Raw genomic sequence first — 20,539 nt, forward strand, 5'->3', positions numbered from 1 at the left:
TTTTTTTTTCGTGACAGAATGATTTCATTTGGTGGCACAATCTAAAAATATGTATATGTTCTGGGCCCTTGCATGAGGCAATTCTCCCCAGATGGACGATGTTGTATTAGAAGAACAATGGATCCTTCGCTCCGACTTCAGCGGTGATCGGGCCCTGATAATAATAATAATGCCATTGGAGGGAAAATAGGTTCCTCATTCGGTCTTTGTTGGTGCTTGAGCCCAAATGATAATGAGGAGAAACGTACAGTTTCAATAGGCCCTTCGTTGGCCCGACGTGGTCGATAATCGGGCTTTAAATATCTCTATCCCACTCGGGCCCGTACAGAGGAACAGCAGCGTATTTCGCTCACAGTCATATGTCACTAGGCGACCTTCGTCATAGCTGCGCTGCACAAACACCACGTCACTGTGAGTGCGAATGGGGGAGACCAAGAGTACGGTCAAATATACCAACGCGGTATATACATTTATCTTGCTGATATGCAACAGATTATACTAATGAAAACGTTTTTCTAAGCGGCAAAAGGATACACCTGATTTTCCTGAGGCAGAACATTTTTTTCAACTCGATACTCGAATTAGTCTCCCCCTCTTTACAGAGTGTGGTATCGTCTGGTAAACCTAGCTGGGCGAGCTAGCTGGACAGGATTATCTAAAGAACGACGGAAAGCGTCGGGCAGCTGTGAAGGAGTGAACATAACCGTTCAACACAATATAACATTTGGGTTTCAAATACTCTCCTGATAACGTATTGGGGTTATCAATACGTGTTTCACAAGTAGGCAATGTCAACCCCGGCCAGAAGGAGACTCATGAGAGATTTTAAACGGTAAGCCGACGGGTAAAAATGAACCGGGTAATGTTGGGCTATGATTGACAAAAACAGCTAGCATTAGCTTAGCTTACGTTATCTGAGCATAGCTAGCAATTATATATTTTACTACATATTGACATATTGATTCGGCGATATCCATCGTAAATATGAACGCAAAGACCATCGTGAATTTAAGAACCTGCAATATTTGAGTGAAATAACTAATTTTGTGAAAGCCCCTTGGCCACAGCTAACTTAGCTAAAAGCTAACGTTGCTAGCCGATACACGTTAACGTCAGCAGGATAGAGTTACCGTTTACGGCGCATAGATAACGTTAACTATAAAGTTCGCGTCACAAAAGACTGATTGGCCATTTCATACTTTGGCAAAACAACGTATCCAACGTAAATGCTTCGTAGATTCAAGGCTATCGTTTTTACAACATTAATTGGAATACGGTGCTAACCAACATTAACGTTAGCTCCGTTACCAAAGGTCCCTACCTAAGTAAAACAGCCCATCAAAAGTAATGTTAAGTTATTCAAATCTTTAATATGCTTTTACATTTTAATAGTAATAATGGAACCCTGCGGTTCGTTTCAAAAGGTTTCAGAGAATTAGCCCTTTTTGACCTTTTAACACCCTTAACTGGGTTTCTATTTTAAAAGTAATAATAAAGAGAAGTATCACTCCACCACCAACATAGTTCCCTAAAATCTAATTATTTTATTATCAACTAGATGTTGAATTTAGGCTACAGTTAATTATAATTTATACACTAATACGCTACATTTTTAAAAATATTCCAGTTGGCAGGAAATTCCAATGCCCATTGTGTACATGAATCATTATTTGATTAATTTACATTTGCTAAAGTGACATATGAATATATTTGTTTGAAGACAAAATATTATTTTGGTAAATTGACCCTCACCTGGGTCAATTGTGTAAATCAGTAATAACTATAATGTCTGCTAACAGAAAGGTGCAAAGGAAGTGTGTAGATTGGTGCTCTCTAGAGTAAAGGAACACATTCCATTGGAAAAAGCTGTTTCTATGTGCTGCAAGTGCCAACTAAGTCTACGTTTTGGGATGTATTCGCACACACACATTGTATTCACACACATTAAGGAGATTGATTGAAAACAAATACATCTGATTCTTTTTTTCTAGTCTTAAACAATTCAGGACCATTCCTAATTTCAAATGTGAATTTTTGCAGTGGTTTATTGTGAAAAGGAAAGTGGTCATTTCATTATGGCATTCACCTGACTCGCTGAACCCATCTAGTTTTCTGCTTGTGGATCCTGCAATACCCCTTCACTTTTCTTTTTTGTTGTGAAGGCTACAAGAGGACCCACCAGCTGGTGTTAGTGGTGCCCCCTCTGAAAACAACATCATGGCGTGGAATGCCGTCATATTTGGGTAAGCTGTTGATGCATAGAATGGACTAATTGACCAAATTCCCCCCACAATTGCAAATGTTTGTGAAGTGGAAAATAAATGACAAAATACCTTTTTTCTTTTTTGTTCCACCTCACAGCCCTGAAGGCACTCCCTTTGAAGATGGTAAGGATCTCACTCTATTCATTACTTTGTTTAGTAAGGCATAAGGTCCTGCATTGCATATAAAACTATTCTAACATACTTCAGCATTCAAGCCCCTTATTTAAAATGTGTCTTATGTTTTTCCAGGTACATTTAAACTCATTGTAGAGTTTACAGAAGAATACCCCAACAAACCACCCACCGTACGATTTGTTTCAAAGATGTTTCATCCAAATGGTAGGTTTATTCTATTATCCTGTGGTTCATTACATTGTTGCTATTTTTGTGTAGTGTTTGATTGTGTTGTTTTTTTCCCCACAGTCTATGCAGATGGAAGTATATGTTTGGACATCCTACAGAATCGTTGGAGTCCAACATATGATGTGTCCTCTATTCTTACATCTATCCAGGTAGAAATGTTCAATAAACAACAATACAATATATATATATATATATATATATATATATTACCAATGACAAAGAACTGAGGGTACTCCGTTTTCAAATATACAAAACATAGAAAGCCAACCCTATCTTTAACATTGGGAAACTTTAACGTTAACTAACCTATTGTGGAAAAGTGTTGAAATTAAATGAAACTTATAAATTTGATGGTGATTGGGTTTGGACTTGAAATTACCTACAATAGCAATTCATTTGATTGCTTTATTTTTTTATATTTTCATACTCATGACTATATTATCAGTGTTTTGAACTTGAAATGTCCTTCGATCTTTCATCTTAAAGTACCTTTTTTGTCTGACACACAGTCCAAAGTTAGACTAATCAGCTGGTCAGCCCTTACAGATGATTTGTCTTACACTAATGTTTCTTTACCAGCACCATCGGCACATTTGTGCTGCTGCCTGCATGAGAGTATTGTGTGGTCACACAGATGCACTAGCACTTGTATAATATGACCCGCACTGCATGCGCAAAGCTTGTAATTTCCAAAGTCCACAGAGGGAAAAATCCTATATTGAACAACTTCATCATATCATCTGACATCGGGTGCTGTTCAGACTGTCTGCCAACAGCACATAGTCTCTCCTCCTACAGTCCTGCCTGCAAGTAGAAAGCAATCGTGACACGTTCAAAGAAGAACTTAAAGGAATACATTTGTTTTAAGGTGACAGCAAATATGTGTCAAACAGTTCTTAGAAAGGAAATCTGAATTGGCAGATCAATTTTTTAAGAATGCCGAAACAGAGTTATAACTGAAGTATAAGTATGAACGTTTGAGATGGACATTAATATTTAAATGTATATTCTATTGGGGTTGAAATGTAAAAAAAATAGAAAATTAATTTGTATTTACACTTTTAGATAATGTATTCACAAAAACATTTCTTTGATGACAAAAGCCAGATGACATTTTGGAAAATGCCGGTGTCACCACCCAAGTATTCTGAAGTCCCGTTTGAAACTGATGTTCTTGACACGCAAAGAGAAAGTTGTGTCCAAGTAGATGGATAAATGGCATTAAAGCAGGTCGGTTATATTGAATTCAGTATTGACCTTCTCCCCCCGCAGTCCCTGCTTGATGAACCAAACCCCAACAGTCCGGCCAACAGTCAGGCCGCCCAGCTGTACCAGGAGAACAAGCGGGAGTACGAGAAGCGTGTGTCTGCCATCGTAGAACAAAGCTGGAGAGATAGTTGACCTGACAACTCGATAGCTGCTCTCTCCATTGTTAAGCTGTGTGTGCTGCAAGGTTTAGTGGAGTACCTTTTACTTTTTCCCAACTTCTTTGATTTTTAAGCTTTTATGCACTTTACCGTCATCCTCCCTTCATAGAATGGTGTTTGTTTTTTGCCCGTCAAGAGGGATTTATTTTTCCATTTTATCCACATATCCCAGTCTGTCAGAGGAAATGTGTTGAATCTTGCTTTGATGTTTTTTCAGTATGGACTTGTGGGCCATTACCCAAAAATTCTAGTGTGTTCTTGCTGTAACCCCCCTCCCTTGACTTATTATGTTAAATGTCTTGGAGGGTGTGTGAATTAAGTCATGGTTCATGTTCCGTTTTGCTCCTTATCGTTTCCGCCTGTTTCTCCGCTCCAATGAGATCCATCCCAGCCTTCTGTGTGAGAACGAGCAGCCCACGCGTCACGGACTACAACTAAATTAGACATCTTTACACCGTGTCTCTTGCTGTGTTTTGAATTCTGTTACATGCATGACAGAAAGTGTATTTACGTTCTTGCTCAGTACTCGTGTATATAAGAAGCCTGCAACTGAATTTATGTACAGATTTTACACTGGTTGTCCCCTGTCATTTTTTCAGCACTTGTAAATAAAAATGGCAAATCCAGATGTGAGAAGCTTTTTATTGGAACCGCAAATTCAATACTCTTGGATGTGGGCTTTTTTAGTCCAATCTTACTTGTTTTTTTGGAAATTACAAATTAATCTGAAGCAGTGAGCATAAGTGAGAATGAATAAGTGATCACTACTTAAAATGCGATGTGAATCCTCACGATAGCACAGAACTGTAAAAAAAAATCTTGTAAAGTTAGAAATTTCAAAAGCCATTGGAAAGAATATAGGAGAAAAGAGTATAATGCCCATGAAATGTTTGGACGATCAGTCCCAATAGGTCACGGATTTCATTAACTTGATCCTATGCGACGCCTCTGCCAATGTCATCGCCTAGTCATTTTACCACACATTTTCATAGGAATTTATGGCCAAGATAAATCCCCTCTGACATTCTTGAGACATCTCGTTCATAACGGGACGGACGACTTGAAAAATAAATGCCTCCAAAGTGAAGACATATAAAACTAACCTTTGAACATGTTTTTGGCCACTTGGCAGATCAAAGTCCTACAGGAATTATTCATTTAGAAACATTTTATTTGTGAAATGACTTCAGCAGATGTAGAGGGGGGGGTGTTGCATGCATGATGAAAACAAAGGGGCAGTGACTTACATGCAGGTTGTCCTGTAATGTGTCCATTCTTTACAAATAGTTTCAACAACGAGGCAACAGTCTAGTTTCTCAGCCATACAGAAGTTACAAAAATAACTATTTACAACATTTCTCAATTCTTTCTCGCTTTTTTTTTTTTTGCTGCTGAATGGTAACAAAGACGAAACATAAAATAAATCCTTTACTGAATAAGTGTTCATTGGGCCGCCGCGACGAGCTACCTGTTGTACGCCCTCTCCTTCTTGGCCCTCTCTAAGGCCTTGTCCATGGTCTTCTCATTCTCCCCCCTACACTTGGGGCAGTACCACTTGCCCTTTGGCTTATGGTGGAGCCCGACGCATGAGAAGTGGAACCACTCGATGGGACACTCGTCGTTATCACAGCCGATCATCTCCCCGTAGGACACCTGCTCGCACAGGCAGTACGTGGGCTCATCCGGGTCGATGGGCAGGTCTGGGGGGGACACTTCTCTTTCAGATTTGCCTTTGGACCTTTTCTTCTTCTTTGAGGAGGTCTTGGCCCTCTTTTCCCGGGATGCGCCCGCCCCCACTTCCTCCGCCTGATCCAGACCCCCGTAGCTTTCCCGGTTTTCTCCGTTTTTCTGACGTCTGGAGCGTTTCCCTCCCGCCTTGTCTCCGCCGGCTGAGCTCGGCGTGACCTCGTCGCGCTTCTTTTCGAGGTTGCCCGTTTTGCCGGGCGTAACGGTGGACGCCGCCGCTGCCGCCGTGGCCGCCGACATTAAGGACACTGCGGTGGCTGCCATGGCGGTTGCCGTGGGAACGTGACTCTCGGGGACTTCTTGAGAGGAAAGAAGCAGTTCAGAATGCCAGTCCATCTGTCGTGTTCGGTTCTCAACCAACTCCACCTGAAACACAGACAGATTTACTGTGAAGCTACTGTTGGCCAAAAATGAGGATGACTAAAACATTTAAAACTAGAATTTGCTTGTTTGGACACACACACACTCAGAGCTGGACGTTTGCCCGTGAGCAGCTGCAGGGCTCTCTTAACGTACCATTTGTCCAGCAATCTGGATCTTTTCATCGCCGAGCTCTTGACTACGTATCAGCGCTCTCTGAATGGATAACTGGAGCTTTCGCCTCTGAAGTGAGTCAGATTCTCGGCGATACCGTTCATAAGCATCATCAAGCTCCTTCAGGACATCTGCCAAAGAAGAAATGAGGACAAATTTACTACTGAAAATCAACATAATCTCCAAGGGAACACACACAATTAATTCTATTACTCGCCAAATAAGTTGTTTTTCTTGACTGTTATGTGCTGCGCAGGGCGCTTTAGCCAGTGAATAATGAATTTACAAACCAATCAGACGGGCTAGCGTCACATTATATTACATCAGTTTCAGCCAGGTGGACCAGGCGTGTAGTTGTTGGGTTCAGATAACGTTTCAAATAGCACTGCCAAGACGAAAGGTGCTTCCTGTGCGTTGATAAAGCATGCCGTGTGGACAAGGCAGGAGGTGAGACGACCGTAAGACGGGAGTCGTGCGTTAGGCTCAAGCTAGTGGAAGAGGTTGAGAGCCGGTGGTTACAGTCATGCAGCGAAGCTGTAGTGTGTGATTGTAAATTACAGCTTGTCCACAATTTTCTGTGTAGTTTCTTAAGTGTTTGGTTGATACTGTCGTGTTTATTGTGTCCAGTGCATCTCTGCCACACTACGATATGCAATTCAAGATGATATCTTGACAAATACAATTTTGATTCATTGAGAGGACCTGTTTTTTTTTATTTTTTACCTTGATACTTGGCATCAATTTCCTTCATCAGGGACACGCTCCTCTGCAGGTCAAAGGGTAGTGACTCCACCAGGTCCAAGTACTCCTCCACATAGTTCACCACCGCGTGGCTCGGGTCGCCGTTGGCCGGGTTCAGCATAGCAGACCGCCTTTTCTTACCTGTTAACATTAAACATGTGCTGAAGATTCAAACGCTGGAAACTATTCGTTCATTTAGTTACACAAAAAAACTTCATGGTTATATATTCCCATTATAAATAATTTGAAATCAGTCCATAAATATACACGATAAATAAAGACAGGGGAGAGGGGGGCACAACTATATCCGTGAAACAGTCGGACTGACGACGTTGTCAGTCACTTGGGAGTTTGCGGTGAGCGCAACTCACGAAGAGAAGACAACACAACGCCAATCAGTCACTTAGCACAACACGGATGTTAGCTGGGTAAGCTAGCTGGATTCCCCGTCACATAAACCAAAAAACACACACGAGTGCGTGATCGGCCACTAATAAGTCAGAGTGAATACGCCCATAAACAACAGCTGAGTTCCCGAGTCTAATAATAGTCGTGGTAATTACCGCCGACGAACTAAGAGTTAAGGTTACGAACTTTCGCCTCTCTGTAAATGTGAGGTTGGCCAAACAAACGGGTTTACTTTGACATTAAGTTACATAACCGACTGAAATGTTTTCCTTGGCGGTTTGACAGCGTTGAAGGTTTAAGCGAACGGCACCGAAACGTTAATGTGTCAAACAAAGATTCTGATAACCAGCGTTGGGAAAACAGGCACTTCATTCAATCACGTCCTAAACAATCACACGACACTCAACTGCTGCGTCCACGAGTCCGTCACATCCACACCTTCATTATGACGATCAGCGATCATTTAGACATTTTAAGCGCTCTGGTTTATATCGTTTTCGCTTCAATGTAACCAATGTAGCGTTCTGTTAGCCACATTAGCGTACGTTAGCTTCTAACGCATAACGTTTCTCTTACGATTCACACGAGAGGCAATACAAATTGTATCATTCAACAAAGCATCTACTCTCTAGCTGGTAACTAAGCGGCTGGCAGATGTATTTACCTGGTGTGGATAATAAACGCGTGTGTTTTTTGCAGCGGCGGTTCGGCGCTCCGTGATGCAGCTCCTGCTGCGTTGCTAACGCTAGCTCGTGTATCGAGCCGTAACGGTAGCAGGGGTCCTGCCAGCAGTCCGCTGGTGACTTATGTTAGCTGCCAGCTGAAGTGCCTGAACAGAACCCACTGCTTTTGGGCTGGGCGCAACTATCAAGTCAACTGATATAATAATAATTTATACTTCCGTTTTTCTTCAAACGTTGATTTCATGCGATTTCATCAGTTTGATACATAAATGCCTGAATTCCAGCAGAAGATCCTGGTGAGTTTTCCATTCCCAAGTCAACAAAGGCACTTTGCTGTGACAGCATCCAAGAACATGCTCAAAACAACAAACAGTCACTCACACAAAACCATATTTATTAAAAAGATTTAAAAAAACTATGGTTTACAGTGGACATTTATCTTACCACCTCAGTCTCTTTGGTGGGATGTGAACATTTTTCTCAGTGTTAGTGTCTACCTTCATATAGTCATAGGCTATATTAGCAGTTCCTAAATGCAAAATTCAGTAAGTATTTGTCTAGCTTTTTTAAAACATTGATGTTCTGTTGACTGATTTCAGCTTTCAAATAGTTTTTTGAAGGCTGAGCCAATCTCCTGTATCATGTCTGCTGTGGTGGTGGACCTGCCATGTCGCTGGAATGCTTGACTGTTGCACTGCCTGGTAAGAGAACAAGCCCCGAATGCTGCAACCATCGATGGATTTACACTGGGGGACCAAAGGATGTGGATTAGGAAACACACAGACATACCGTTATTTGTATATTACACATTAATAGGCCATACTACTGGTTTGACTTCTAATGATTGTTAACAGCCATGTGACAATAACGATACGTAGGCAACTAAAGGCTATTTACAACATTTGTTTGATGGTTATTTTCTTGATTAATCATTTCATCTAAAAAACGCCAGAACATGGAACAACTCCCCTCACAGTTTATCATGTCATGTATCAGAGACATAAGTCAATGGTATCCAATATGCAAAACGCTAAACATTGTACAGAAACAGAATTAGCATGTCCCAATACATCCATACATGCCTCTTTTTCTGACCAACAATCCCAAAGACATTAACTTCATCTTGGAAAATTACTAGACAAAAATTAATCATCAAAATTTTTGACAATTGAGTTAATTATGTGTAAACAAAACGTTCAAATCGGACCAACGATAAATCCATAAAAAGGTTACTTCATATACTAGGATAGATTACGTGTATCAAATTTGATGGAATCTGCGTTTGATTTCTTCATTACTGATGTAGATGGAATGAACGGCGGGTGAACTAAAATGTATAATACTAAAAATACAAAAATTATTAAAATAAATAACAATAAAATTATAAAAGGTGCTGAACACTCCTAAAAGAAACGCTAATTGTGTCTTCACCTTCTGCTTATTCCAGCTGCAGAGGCAGCATGAGCCCAGTGTGCAAAAACTCCCAGAGATCCAGAGAGAAGATCACCCTGTCCACCACATCGTCTCCCACTTCCCTCAACACTGCATGAGATCACTGAAAACCACAATTCACAGCATGACACACTCACCAAAGGACAAAAAGAAGCTCTTACATTTCTCAGGATTCATATCCAAGTAGTAATAAACAAAAAGTGGAAAAAGGTCAATGTTTTGCTCTAATAGTTTATTTCCTGAACATATTTTGTACAATGTACATAAACGCTGCACTTACCCTTACTGCCATCTGTAATGAGATCATGCTCTCCTTTTAGCACCATAGTGAGGTTGCCCATGGCTACACTGAGCTGCATGATGCTGCGTTGATGGTCCCTGCTGTCCATGGGCTCATGATGCTGAAACACACGGAAAAGGCAAAAAGACAAACATTCATTAACACACAGAAAGCCATGTTGTGTGCCATTAATTGGTGGCGAAATCACATTTGCAGAGAGACCCACCAGGGCTTCGTACAGTCGAGTAAACTCCATGAGGTTAGGTGTGAGGATGCCCTTTGGGTACCCTTGAATTACAGATGGTTGCTGTGTAATGAGCCATAATCCGTCCTGTTAAAAAAAAAAAATCAAAAACGACAAACTCACTCAGAGGCAGTGGACAGATTTGCCGATAAAATCCCATCTGTTCAACAGTAGGAACTTACTGCGTCAATGATTATAGGGATATCTCTCGCTTTACACTTCTCGATCGCCTCCTAAAGAGAGAGGGAAAAAAGGTTATCTAGAGACGTGTTCATTTATCCGTCTAAATAAAGCAGGGCTGCAAGTCAATGTCAACTCAGCAGCTGATCTTTCTTTCAAGTCCTTGACATTCCCACTATGGCTTGTCTTCTGGGAATGTAGTTTCAATCTGGACCATTTCAGTTGGAGACAGCCACAAACACGAGGAGCTGTGTAGTGTGCAGCTTAAATTCAACACTATCAAACAACTGTTGAAAATCCGACTTTAGTTCCGTGTTATGGTCGTGTACACGCAGGCGCCATAGAGACTGTTGGCAAGACTGAATCAGTGCAATACAGAGCACGTCGAATACAGGGAATGTATTCGACGTGCCTTGGCAGTTTTCAGTATTGCATCTTCCCTCCCTAGGCCTGGTCCCACCACAAGGCCGTGAAGTCTTGGGAGCCACTTTTCTATCTCTTCCACTGCATTGGGACTGTCACTGGACACACACACACACAAAGAAAGACAAACCTGCATTAGACGAGTCTGAATCCATACATTATGAAAAGGCCAATCTTAGATTTGTTCTTTTGGGATTAAAAGAACGTGTGTGCATGCATGCACACACAAGGTAAAGACTAGCAGTGGAATGGACGTGTTTGTGTGTGCTGTTGAGCTGTGTTGCATTATACAGAGGTGTCTCTATATATATCCTACTTTTTTGATAACATATCCTATAAAATAATTGTATCCTGTCAAAAATCTATTCAGATAATAATTGGTCCAGGGGGCATCTGTACTTACAGAACGGGATGGACTATGAGCTCTGGGCTGTATGATTTGATAACTGTTGCAGCATCTTTGGTGCAGAACACATGAGATAAGTCCGCCCCCTGGAAACAAGACAAAGAACAAGAACAGTCATTTCACCCACATTGGACCTGTAACTCAAAAGTAAATTTAGACTGGATAAGATTAATGCGAAATCAGTCAGAATCATCGCTCACCACTTTCAATGCTGAGATGGCTGCAAAGTATGGCGCTCCAGTGTAGCTTTAGAGTGTAAAGAAGAACATTTTAGGTGAAATGTTATATAGGACGACAGAATGTCGTCCTATACAATATTTTGTGGTGAACAATGTGGTACTATGGGAAAATTGTGACGTACTCTTGGCATCCTCCAATGATCCCGATACGTCCATCTTGTCCCTTGTGCTTTTTCGATGTCAGCGGTGGCACCGTTTTCTTTACCAGTGAGAGGAAGTCATCATCCATGACTCTGTGTGACGCAGACCCCAAACTGTAGTAGCGTTCAAAAACTGAGGGAACAAAAGTGGCAGTTTAAGTGTGCGATGCTTGCTCACCTCGAGTCCTTGTCTAACCTACGCTTTGACCAAACGCAGACACAACGACGGTGAGGCAATAAAACCAACAGAACCGCAATATGCACTGCAAATTAAGGAAAATGAAGAAACACCTAACTAAAGAAAACCTGCACTGGAGTGACACCTCACTGAGCCTTCGCATCGCCGCTGAATAATGGCTTTAACTTCCACCTCAACGCTGCACTGTGACGCCGAAACGAATACCTAATCCCTGGGGATCTGGGTTCACCAGCGGATTTTGTCGGGGGCAACAGTCCGTCCAGGGCGGAGGGCGTCTCAGATGACCGGACGTGCCGCGTGTAGATGACGGGGAGGCGCCGGAGAACGCGGGAGACTGGCCTGGCGGGGATGTTTTGGACGGAGTGGCAGCACGGCCGGGTCTGGCGGTGGAGATGCTGGAGAACATCTGACCGAGCATCTGGAGCATGTGCAGCTCCTTGGCGTGTTCGGCCTCCCTGCGCCGGTCTTCCGCCTGTAGGCGCTGCTCCTCCATCCGGTAGAAGTTCTCCTCAGCCTGGGTGCTCTGCTCCAGGAACTGCTCCATCAGCTTCTCCATAGGGAAGTTGGCGCGGCGCTTCCTCGGCCGCTTGGGCGTTCTGGTCGACGGGTTACTGACCGACTGGCTGCTGTTGTGGGGTCTCACTGGAGTGCCTGAAATGGAGACGAGGGAATCATTGTGGGATGCAGTTGCATGACAGAATCACATCACTGTGAAGGAGCAACGCACGTGGACGATGGAGGGAGAACTTACTGTTATTTCCCACAGTCACCTTAACTGGAATCGGGATGGGAACAGCGGGGTATTCCAGCTTCACTTCGGTCTCTGCGGGATAGGGACACTCCCCCGTGCCCTCAGAGTACCCGTCCCGAGCATCTTCTCCATCCTCCTCCTCCAGCCCATCGCCGGCCTCCTCTCCTCCCGCCCCGCTGTCAGTGAACTCCTGGGGATCGAGGGCGGCGCGGTTGCTCAAAATCCCCTCCATGGCGTCGTAGAACTTACAGATCTTGTGGTACTGCCCGTTGTTGCGGAGATTCCCTTCCTTCGCCAGCAGGTACTGTCTCTTGAGGCTTTTGATGCGGACCCTGCACTGCTCCGGCGTCCTCTCGAAGCCCATCGCTCCCAGCCGGCGGGCGACGTCGCGGTAAACGAAGCTGTTTCGGAAGTTTCCATCCAGCGCCACCTGGATGTCCTGCTCCCCCCAGATGTTCAACAAGGTCCTGGTCTCCACGTCGGACCACAGGAAGCCCCGCGTTGTGTTCGCTTGCATGGCGGGGTCCACACGGGGTCGGCTGGAGACGTTGACACTGCGGATTATAATGGACGGCCGGTCTGGATCTTTGCGCTTAGCTGCATCAAAGCCGCGGGGCACCGAAATCCCAAACAGCGACAACTGGCCATTTAGGTAGTTTGGAAGGACTAGTGGCAATAATAGGTGTTGGGAACCATTATTATGTTTTTGTGCGGCTGTGTGTTTGTGTGCCAGCTCAAGTCTAGACGGCTGTGTTTTTACGTCGTTTGCGAAAATGCGTAGCGTCGTACTTTTGGTGAACTGACTGGGGATCGGTGTTACCAGCCCCGTTCCCATCCTCAGGCGGCGGTTGGTAGAATTTCAAAACGGACCTCCGATCAGTAGTCTGAGGGTGACTTCACTGTTCTCCCGTCAATGCTAACGTTATGCCTGCGGGGTCCTAAAAGGTGCCGAATTAAACAACCATCTGGGACTCAATATGTCAACTCCTCGTTAGCTTAGCCAACTAGCATTACAGCTACCAAGGCGTTGCAATGAAATACAATGAGACAATGTTTCGTTCACTTTACCTTTCTCGTTCAAACAGACCAACGTGGCAACAATTGACAGGGCAACTGTGAGAAAGCAAACGGCGAGCATATGAATGTCTTGCGGCATGTTGTTTTCATCCTTCAAAACCCCGTTTGTTGGTGGCAGTTCAGTTCTTCTTACCTAAACTGGGACTGTGCTTCAACGCTGACAGCCGAGGGCAAATTATCCCAATCACGAGGCGCATTGAACCAGTAACTTAGTGCAGGGAGCAGGAGTGGGTGATGCCTTCACTTGTGCCTCAGACAATCCTAGATTCCGTCAGGTCAAAATCACCACAGTCAACAACTGAGCGGCCCAACGGGAGGTTGTGTGAAGCTGCACTTCCTCTAATGGCCGCTAGATGCTGGTTTGTTGATCTTCCACCAAATCATACCAATATATTAGATGATCCTTAATAAATTCAGATACACTACCCTGGAAATTCTATTTAGCATATATTTCTTTGGACTCGTGTTGTGTTTTCATTTTAATTATATGCTTCAATACATAGGACCTGAGTACCTCGTCTTTATATATACATATATATAATATATATATAAACTACAAAACAGGGTAAACAGTTGGATGCGACACACACAGTGCAGTGCGACCTTAGTGGGTTGCGGTGGTATCAGGTGGGTCGCAAGGGGAAATCAATAATTATATTATTTCAAGAACCTCATTGAGAAATTCCCATATTGCAAACGTTCAAATTATACACACTGCCGTTGACTCCCTCGAAGCCAAATACAGATCTATGCTCAACATTGCACATGAATTAAGAGAGGCCGTGTCACGTCTGCAACCCTGTTGGAAATGATTTGCAGTGGAAATCAGACTCATTGCAGCCACAAGTTGCATCAGCACATACGAATCTGCCCGGGTTGCACTTTATTGTTATTATTTTGAAAAGATGTTCAGTGCAAAAAAGGTTAATTAGAGCCCCAATAACCTATTTTCTGACAAATATTTGTTAATTCTTACACAGATAGAACTTGATTTCCTTTTTTTCTGATGGAGCAATCTGGTTTATTTGAGAGTGCTAGCATTTTTTTTTATTTCATTGTTTGAAAAAGCTCAGATGGAGGGTTCACAAAATGTTATTTCAATAAATACGCAACACGTACAATTTTGTTGCGGCGGCGGGGCGTGAATTTGATTCCTTCTCCAAAGTGGGTCACGAGAGAAAAAAGTTTGGTGAAGACAAATGCAGAGTTCAGGGTAAAGTACCCCACGGCCACGTGACACCCCTCACCTACTTCCTGTTTCCCCTCGGTCCCTTTTCAAAGTTCAGACAACAGATGGAGATCGGTCACCCTGCCGCGAATTAACTGGAGTTTATAAAATGACGTTTATCGGCGGAGTTCGCGAGCGCGTTCACATCAAACGGAGCTAAAATCGGGTTCCTCCTTTTCGACGACGAAGCGAGGACAGAAGAACGCGCGCGCGCGCGCCGTGTTGCGCTGCGGGACCCGACGACTGCGCAACATGCCCGAGGGGTCGAAGATGAAGAAGCCCGACGTCAAGGTGGTGCTACTGGGGGACATGAACGTGGGCAAGACGTCGCTGCTCCACAGGTACACGGAGAGGAAATTCAAAGACACCGTCAGCACCGTCGGAGGAGCGTTTTTCCTCAAACAGTGGGGGCCCTACAACATCTCCATCTGGGACACTGCCGGTAATACCCCCCCCCCCGTTAATTTGTTTTTTCCTTTTCCACTCTTTGACTTCAGCGTTTATTTAACTTTTGTTTACCCGTTAACGCGTGATCTGCCCACCTGAGGCAATCACCAGCACGTGACCGCTCTCTCTCTCCATACGACTAATAACAACCCTGCGCCTTGTGCAGCCTTTATTAATCAAAGGCTCACAGGTAAACAAAACCAACGCAGGTCCAACACGCTCAGGCCTTGACAACAATGCCAGCGGGCTGATTGGATTACACCTACTTTATCTTATGTTGATAGAAATCTGCTGGAGAGAACCGCTAATCATTAACACGGCGTTTGGTTGGAAAGGCACAATGTTATTGACCAGTGTGAAAGTATACTGGACCTTGGTCTTACTGTTGGTCAAACGTTTCTTTTCAGTCCTAGTTGGACTTGCTTGTGCTTAAGGTGCATTTGATGTTGTTGTAGCTCTGTGATGATTCAAGACCAGAAAACACCCCTCTCACACTCACCCCCATGCTTCCTAAACAAACACCTCGAGGTCCTGCTCGTTGTTCTGCAGGCCACAGTACTATTTTATTTTAAATAAATGTTGTGTTTCATATAATAAGCCACTTCACACAGTCTCTCCTGTGAACAGCTGCCTCAGAGATTGGCTTCACAAATGACAGTTACTGCTATCGCTTCTCAATGGAAAGCTTAATAAAACATCCAAACATCTTGTTTACACGTGTAGGCACATGACCACCGAGAAACTGCACAGGCCTTTTTCCATTAGGTGAATCCAATTCATCTTGAAATGCTTTTTCAGTGAGGAAACACAGAAACAAAACATATTTATATGACGGTGGCTCACTCACTTGTATGACTCAATTAGCAGTTTTTATGCTCCGTACCTGGTAATGCATTCTCTGTAGAATGTTCTTAATTTGCCTGAACGATTTCTTCTTCTACACACACACACACACACACACACACACCTAGTTGTGTCTATTACTCAAAAAATCCAGCTTTTTTTTAAAATCCATTTGAAGAGTCACAATGAATTGGCATACATTCTCTCTCGAATCCACTTGTTTGCGTTTCATGATGGTTCTTCCAGGAACACGTCGTCCAGTCATCGCTGATGAATACGCTTATAACCGCACCACATTCCAGGATTGCGTAAACACGACTCACAATAAACCCTGTCGAGCAAAAACCCACTGCACAGATGTAGAATCGGTGAGCCACAGAGATTACAGCCAAAGGTCGACCGCGTCACCAGTCAGCTATTTCCTGCCAGTGTTGCCCCAACTACATGACCTCTGGGAGCAGACTCTTGTGTTCATTTCATCTGGTGGAGAAATGCTGGATCAGCGCTGAGTCACTTCCACGCCGCTGCGGCAGACTTATCCGCGTCGGCCATAAAGCGTTGGAAGAGTGGCTGTTCCTAAAACATGTCAGAAGTTTGGCTCCGCTCTGTTGCTAAAGATAATTATTTTTCCATTGATGCCACTTTTCAGTTTGGTTTAAAAGTCCTGTGAAGAGATTTAAGCTGCCCAACTTGTTTCTATTCCTCTTAATAGTCAGGTGACGGGTTTTGTAGGGAAGGACGTGACTCCTCGTGCTTCAACCTTTTCAAACTTGCATAAAATGGAAATTTTCAGATAAACTAGGAGAACAGTTATTTCACTTTTTTTGCCATTCAGGCAATAGTATTTAGAAAACATATATCTTCATACCTCACATATTCAGTGTATTACAAAGTATTCCAGGAGGTATTTGTGGTGAATTAGTGTAGTTAATACATTCTTGGATAGCAGTACTACGGTCAATACTGACAGTATATTCATCACAACTGATCAAAGGAAAACAGTAAAATATATTTAGAGTTTGAGTTATTTGTAGGATAAAACAAGGACTTTGAGGACACGTCAATGTGATCTAGAGTGAGTGAGCTTTTTTTTCTTCTTTTTGACAAATTTTGGGACATTTTACAGACACGATTAAGTTAATCGACAAAATAATCCTCACCAATTCTGCTTGATAAACTTTATAAACCGTATTATCTAAGAGACCAAGTGTTCCCACACGTTGTGCCCTTTCAATGAGGCCGCATATTTCCCCGACAAAGGTGGTTTCTGTTCTCAAACCGCTGACTGTCGGCTGCTCTCTCTGCCGTCCTCCTGCGGCGTTGTTCACACAGCTCGTCTCTCCCGTCTCCTCAGGTCGGGAACAGTTCCACGGCCTGGGCTCCATGTACTGCCGGGGCGCCGCCGCCGTCATCCTCACGTACGACGTCACCAACTGGCAGAGCCTGGCGGAGCTGGAGGAGCGCTTCCTGTCGCTGACCGACACCGCCAACCACGACTGCATCTACGCCCTGGTGGGGAACAAGGCCGACCTCACGGACCCCAAAGCCCAGCTGACCCCGAACCCGGATGTGGCGCCCGATGAGCACGAAGAGGAGCGGACGCCGTCCGGTTGCCCCACGCCCCCGGCGTCCCCGGCCTCCCTCTCCGGGGTGACGCTGAACAAGCAGGTTACCCCCGAAGAAGCAGCGGCCCTTTATGGGAGAATACTGCGCTACAAGGGCCTGGAGGAGAAGAGCAGCCTGCCCGCCGAGAAGATGTGCTTCGAGACGAGCGCCAAGACGGGCTACAACGTGGACGCCCTGTTCGAGGCGCTGTTTGATCTGGTGCTGCCTTCCATCCTGAGGAAGAGGAACGAGAACCAGGAGTCTCCCACCGTGGACCTGGAGGAGTGCCGCGGCGGCGGCGGCGGCGGCGGGAACAAGCGGGCCAGGTCTGCCTGCTGCTAGAGGCCACCAGGGACTCGTGTCCAGCGGAGGACAATCTAGACGTCGGTTTGCACACCAAATACATACTGTGATGGTTGTACTCATTTCTTTTGACTGAGACCCAACGGCATTAATGATCTCCCGTTTGCACACACACACATTCCTGATTCTGCCAGAAGCCGTTAGCGTTCGTAGTGTCCGCTGACATTTAGAGGAGAGGACATAAAATGTGTTACTTTATCACTCTACGCCCTGAGAATCTTCAACCACTGAAACCACACTAGTATCCCAAAAGATGTGTCTGTGATCAAATAACACGCCTAAGAAGTCAATCAATGCTTTTTGTTATTGTTTTACGATTGAGAATTCCACAAATGTAACATTACTAATTGTTATGTGGCACATTGCAATGTTTATTATTGTTATTTAAGGTTTCAACAAATCATGTTTACCTGTGTTTTCTTTTATGCTCTGCTATTAGCGTTGAGACGGATCTTTTTCTTAAAAGGCACATTTCAAGCTCTTCAATGGGAAAATAGTTTATACTTAAATTCAATTAGTTTATTTTGTCATAATAAATATCTATATTTTATAGGCGGTCTGGTCTGCCTGATTTAGATCTAGATTGTGAGAGTAACACAATCAGAAGTATAACAAAGTTTAATCTTTACAATGCAATGAAATAATCATTTTATGAAAATTGTAAGTATATCCCCAGCCAAAGATGTATTTTCCAAACAAGTGACTCCAGGTGAAGTAGAAGAATTGACCTTTCTAAATTGTGTAAATATTCAGGAACAGTGACTGTAGCTAAAGTTTGACCTTTGGTTGAAGGTGTTTACATTCTGTCCTGTTGGCAGTTCAATAACAAGGTGATTTTTAAATGAAAAAGAGTGATACATGAGCAGTATTAGAGAAGACATGTTTAAACTCAAGTTCAATCAGCTGGTATAAATACAAACGGAATCAGTGCATTGTGTGAACATAATGGTGCTTGAAAAATGAAGTGTTACAGGTGATTTTGCAACAGTTGATAAATGCATAAAACAGATGAACAGCTTGAAGAGAATAATACAAAAAGCAGGATAATACTGTGAATAGTATAACAAAAATAAAAAAACAATAGTTGGAGAGGCATTCTCCACCTGGCTGAGAAGCAGTGTTAGTGGCTTTATGGTGGGCTGTGTACCCTAAACAATAAAAACACCTAGATAGATTAAAGCAGTGCACACACATGGGCGTCTTTGGTTCAGCTGTAGTATACGGCCTCTGATCGATGACGATATGTCATCGCAGCTGAGGTAATAAGTTAAACAGTAAGCACCAATCCACATTTAACACAACAATACTGGTTTTCCCATAAAGCTGTTGACTTTGTTATGGGGCTTCTCTGGTCTTCTCCACAGTGGGACATTTCACTCACAGCTCAAGGTATCGCAGTCGTTGCGAATCTGAGCTCTGTGTCTTGGTGGGAAAGTTTGACAATATTTAAAGCAGTATTCCAGACCGCCCCCCTATCCTCCCAACAACGCTTTGGTTTTATTACACGGCGAGCAAGACGACACCAGACTCGTGGAGTCCCTCACAAGTTCTTCATGCAGACCTGGCAGCGACTGATGCGTGACAGGAGCTGGCCTGCTTTGAGCGTCTCTGACGCCGGCTCCGTGTGGAACGACCGATCGATGGAGGTGAGCCAGAAACTGTGCTCGTTGGCGAAGTAGTGGCAGGCGCCTTTGGCCCCGTTGCACTCAATGAAGGGCGTTGTGCGGAAGTCCTCAAGGCAAGAGCCGGGCGATGATAAGGACTGACCTCCGCCTTCGTTTCCTGCCGCTGTGTGCTGCGAAGGACCGAAGGCGAGAGGGGAAGAAATGAGGAAGGCGAGAAAACAAATGCACACGAGAGTGTTGCTGGGAATAATTGCACTGAAAATATAAACTGAAAATAGTGCCACAGAGGGGTTAGGAAAATTAAGACAGACAAATACACATTTATTTAGTTTTCTTCATTGTGTGAGTATGGCAAACGTTTCCCAAATAAGCTACAGATTGTTTTTGTTTGCATTATGGTGCAAAGACATTATGCCTGAGTTTTGATGTAGTGGCGCATAATGTTTCCCGAAATAATAGTTTAGTAGGAAACAAAATCCTTCTGCACAATGGAGGTGAGGAAAAATGGCGACCTCTTTCTACCAAGAGGGAATGGTTATGTTGTAATATGTGAGCCTGAATGGGTCCCCCAACTAGTATTGTGCTTCCATTAACGTGGCGGTCTATGAAACGAAAGACTGAATAAACTTGGGTCCAAACCTAAGCAGCAGGGCTGAGCCATCGTGACGTTTAGTCACTATCATGGTTCAAGCTTGAAGTACTCTGCATAGAAAGGCTACATTATATAATAGTTTTTACTTGCTGGATTGAAGTAGTCAACATTAGTAAAGTACCAGTCAAACGTTTGGACATAGTGCATTTTTTCTCATTCCATTCAATGAAAAAATGTCCAAACCTTTGGTACTGTATATTATGAGTAGTTAGTGCCCAT

General features: G+C 43.7%; 5 protein-coding genes across 9 annotated transcripts in view; 2 read left to right on the forward strand and 3 right to left on the reverse strand.

Moving 5' to 3' along the window:
- The first annotated feature begins 358 nt into the window (after positions 1-358).
- Positions 359-4,680, forward strand: ube2al (ubiquitin conjugating enzyme E2 A, like). The gene is made up of 6 exons (XM_040201023.2): positions 359-832; positions 2,163-2,243; positions 2,362-2,387; positions 2,514-2,603; positions 2,688-2,776; positions 3,900-4,680. The coding sequence occupies exons 1-6, from the start codon at positions 789-791 to the stop codon at positions 4,026-4,028; spliced, it is 459 nt and encodes a 152-aa protein (XP_040056957.1). The 5' UTR covers positions 359-788; the 3' UTR covers positions 4,029-4,680.
- On the reverse strand, positions 4,676-8,369 carry ing1 (inhibitor of growth family, member 1). Its single transcript, XM_040201021.2, has 4 exons — positions 8,148-8,369; positions 7,058-7,216; positions 6,317-6,465; positions 4,676-6,166 (listed from the first exon to the last, which is right to left on the reverse strand). Exons 2-4 carry the CDS (start codon positions 7,194-7,196, stop codon positions 5,519-5,521), a joined length of 936 nt encoding a protein of 311 aa, XP_040056955.2. The 5' UTR covers positions 7,197-7,216; positions 8,148-8,369; the 3' UTR covers positions 4,676-5,518.
- A 169-nt stretch (positions 8,370-8,538) lies between these two features.
- On the reverse strand, positions 8,539-13,911 carry naxd (NAD(P)HX dehydratase). Of its 3 annotated transcripts, XM_078090277.1 has the most exons (13): positions 13,691-13,895; positions 13,549-13,593; positions 12,481-13,034; positions 11,934-12,380; positions 11,513-11,663; positions 11,352-11,397; positions 11,149-11,237; positions 10,735-10,843; positions 10,325-10,375; positions 10,125-10,229; positions 9,899-10,019; positions 9,598-9,721; positions 8,539-8,912 (listed from the first exon to the last, which is right to left on the reverse strand). In XM_078090277.1, the coding sequence occupies exons 3-13, from the start codon at positions 12,995-12,997 to the stop codon at positions 8,762-8,764; spliced, it is 1,911 nt and encodes a 636-aa protein (XP_077946403.1). In that variant the 5' UTR covers positions 12,998-13,034; positions 13,549-13,593; positions 13,691-13,895; the 3' UTR covers positions 8,539-8,761. The 3 variants fall into 3 exon arrangements, with proteins under 3 accessions (XP_077946403.1, XP_040056951.2, XP_040056948.2); XM_040201017.2 differs by lacking the exon at positions 13,549-13,593 and having other exon boundaries at positions 13,691-13,911; XM_040201014.2 differs by lacking the exons at positions 13,549-13,593; positions 13,691-13,895 and having other exon boundaries at positions 12,481-13,452.
- Positions 13,912-14,372: 461 nt separating this feature from the next.
- On the forward strand, positions 14,373-18,443 carry rab20 (RAB20, member RAS oncogene family). Its single transcript, XM_040201022.2, has 2 exons — positions 14,373-15,227; positions 17,430-18,443. The coding sequence occupies exons 1-2, from the start codon at positions 15,038-15,040 to the stop codon at positions 18,020-18,022; spliced, it is 783 nt and encodes a 260-aa protein (XP_040056956.2). The 5' UTR covers positions 14,373-15,037; the 3' UTR covers positions 18,023-18,443.
- The window catches only part of col4a2 (collagen, type IV, alpha 2), a 46,719-nt gene continuing 44,573 nt past the window's right edge, over positions 18,394-20,539 (reverse strand). For 2 of the 3 annotated variants that reach the window (XM_040201011.2, XM_040201007.2), the window contains one exon: positions 18,394-19,838. In XM_040201011.2, coding sequence (XP_040056945.2) covers positions 19,584-19,838 — 255 coding nt within the window. In that variant the 3' untranslated portion in view covers positions 18,394-19,583. The remainder of the gene's footprint in view (positions 19,839-20,539) is intronic. The other variant, XM_040201008.2, reaches the window with a different exon arrangement.

This window comes from Gasterosteus aculeatus, chromosome 16 (genome assembly GCF_964276395.1).
Source record: "Gasterosteus aculeatus chromosome 16, fGasAcu3.hap1.1, whole genome shotgun sequence".
Taxonomy (NCBI): domain Eukaryota; kingdom Metazoa; phylum Chordata; class Actinopteri; order Perciformes; family Gasterosteidae; genus Gasterosteus; species Gasterosteus aculeatus.

Coding starts and splice junctions, on each gene's coding strand:
- ube2al (XM_040201023.2), top strand. CDS start 789: ATGTCAACCCCGGCCAGAAGGAGACTCATGAGAGATTTTAAACG. Junction 833..2,162: donor CTCATGAGAGATTTTAAACG/GTAAGCCGACGG, acceptor TTTGTTGTGAAG/GCTACAAGAGGACCCACCAG. Junction 2,244..2,361: donor TGGAATGCCGTCATATTTGG/GTAAGCTGTTGA, acceptor TCCACCTCACAG/CCCTGAAGGCACTCCCTTTG.
- ing1 (XM_040201021.2), bottom strand. CDS start 7,196: ATGCTGAACCCGGCCAACGGCGACCCGAGCCACGCGGTGGTGAACTAT. Junction 6,466..7,057: donor AATTGATGCCAAGTATCAAG/GTAAAAAATAAA, acceptor CTTCTTTGGCAG/ATGTCCTGAAGGAGCTTGAT. Junction 6,167..6,316: donor TCCAGATTGCTGGACAAATG/GTACGTTAAGAG, acceptor TCTGTGTTTCAG/GTGGAGTTGGTTGAGAACCG.
- naxd (XM_040201014.2), bottom strand. CDS start 13,315: ATGGGAACGGGGCTGGTAACACCGATCCCCAGTCAGTTCACCAAAAGT. Junction 11,238..11,351: donor CCATCTCAGCATTGAAAGTG/GTGAGCGATGAT, acceptor TCTTGTTTCCAG/GGGGCGGACTTATCTCATGT. Junction 10,376..10,734: donor CAATACTGAAAACTGCCAAG/GCACGTCGAATA, acceptor CTCTCTCTTTAG/GAGGCGATCGAGAAGTGTAA.
- rab20 (XM_040201022.2), top strand. CDS start 15,038: ATGCCCGAGGGGTCGAAGATGAAGAAGCCCGACGTCAAGGTGGTGCTA. Junction 15,228..17,429: donor CTCCATCTGGGACACTGCCG/GTAATACCCCCC, acceptor CCGTCTCCTCAG/GTCGGGAACAGTTCCACGGC.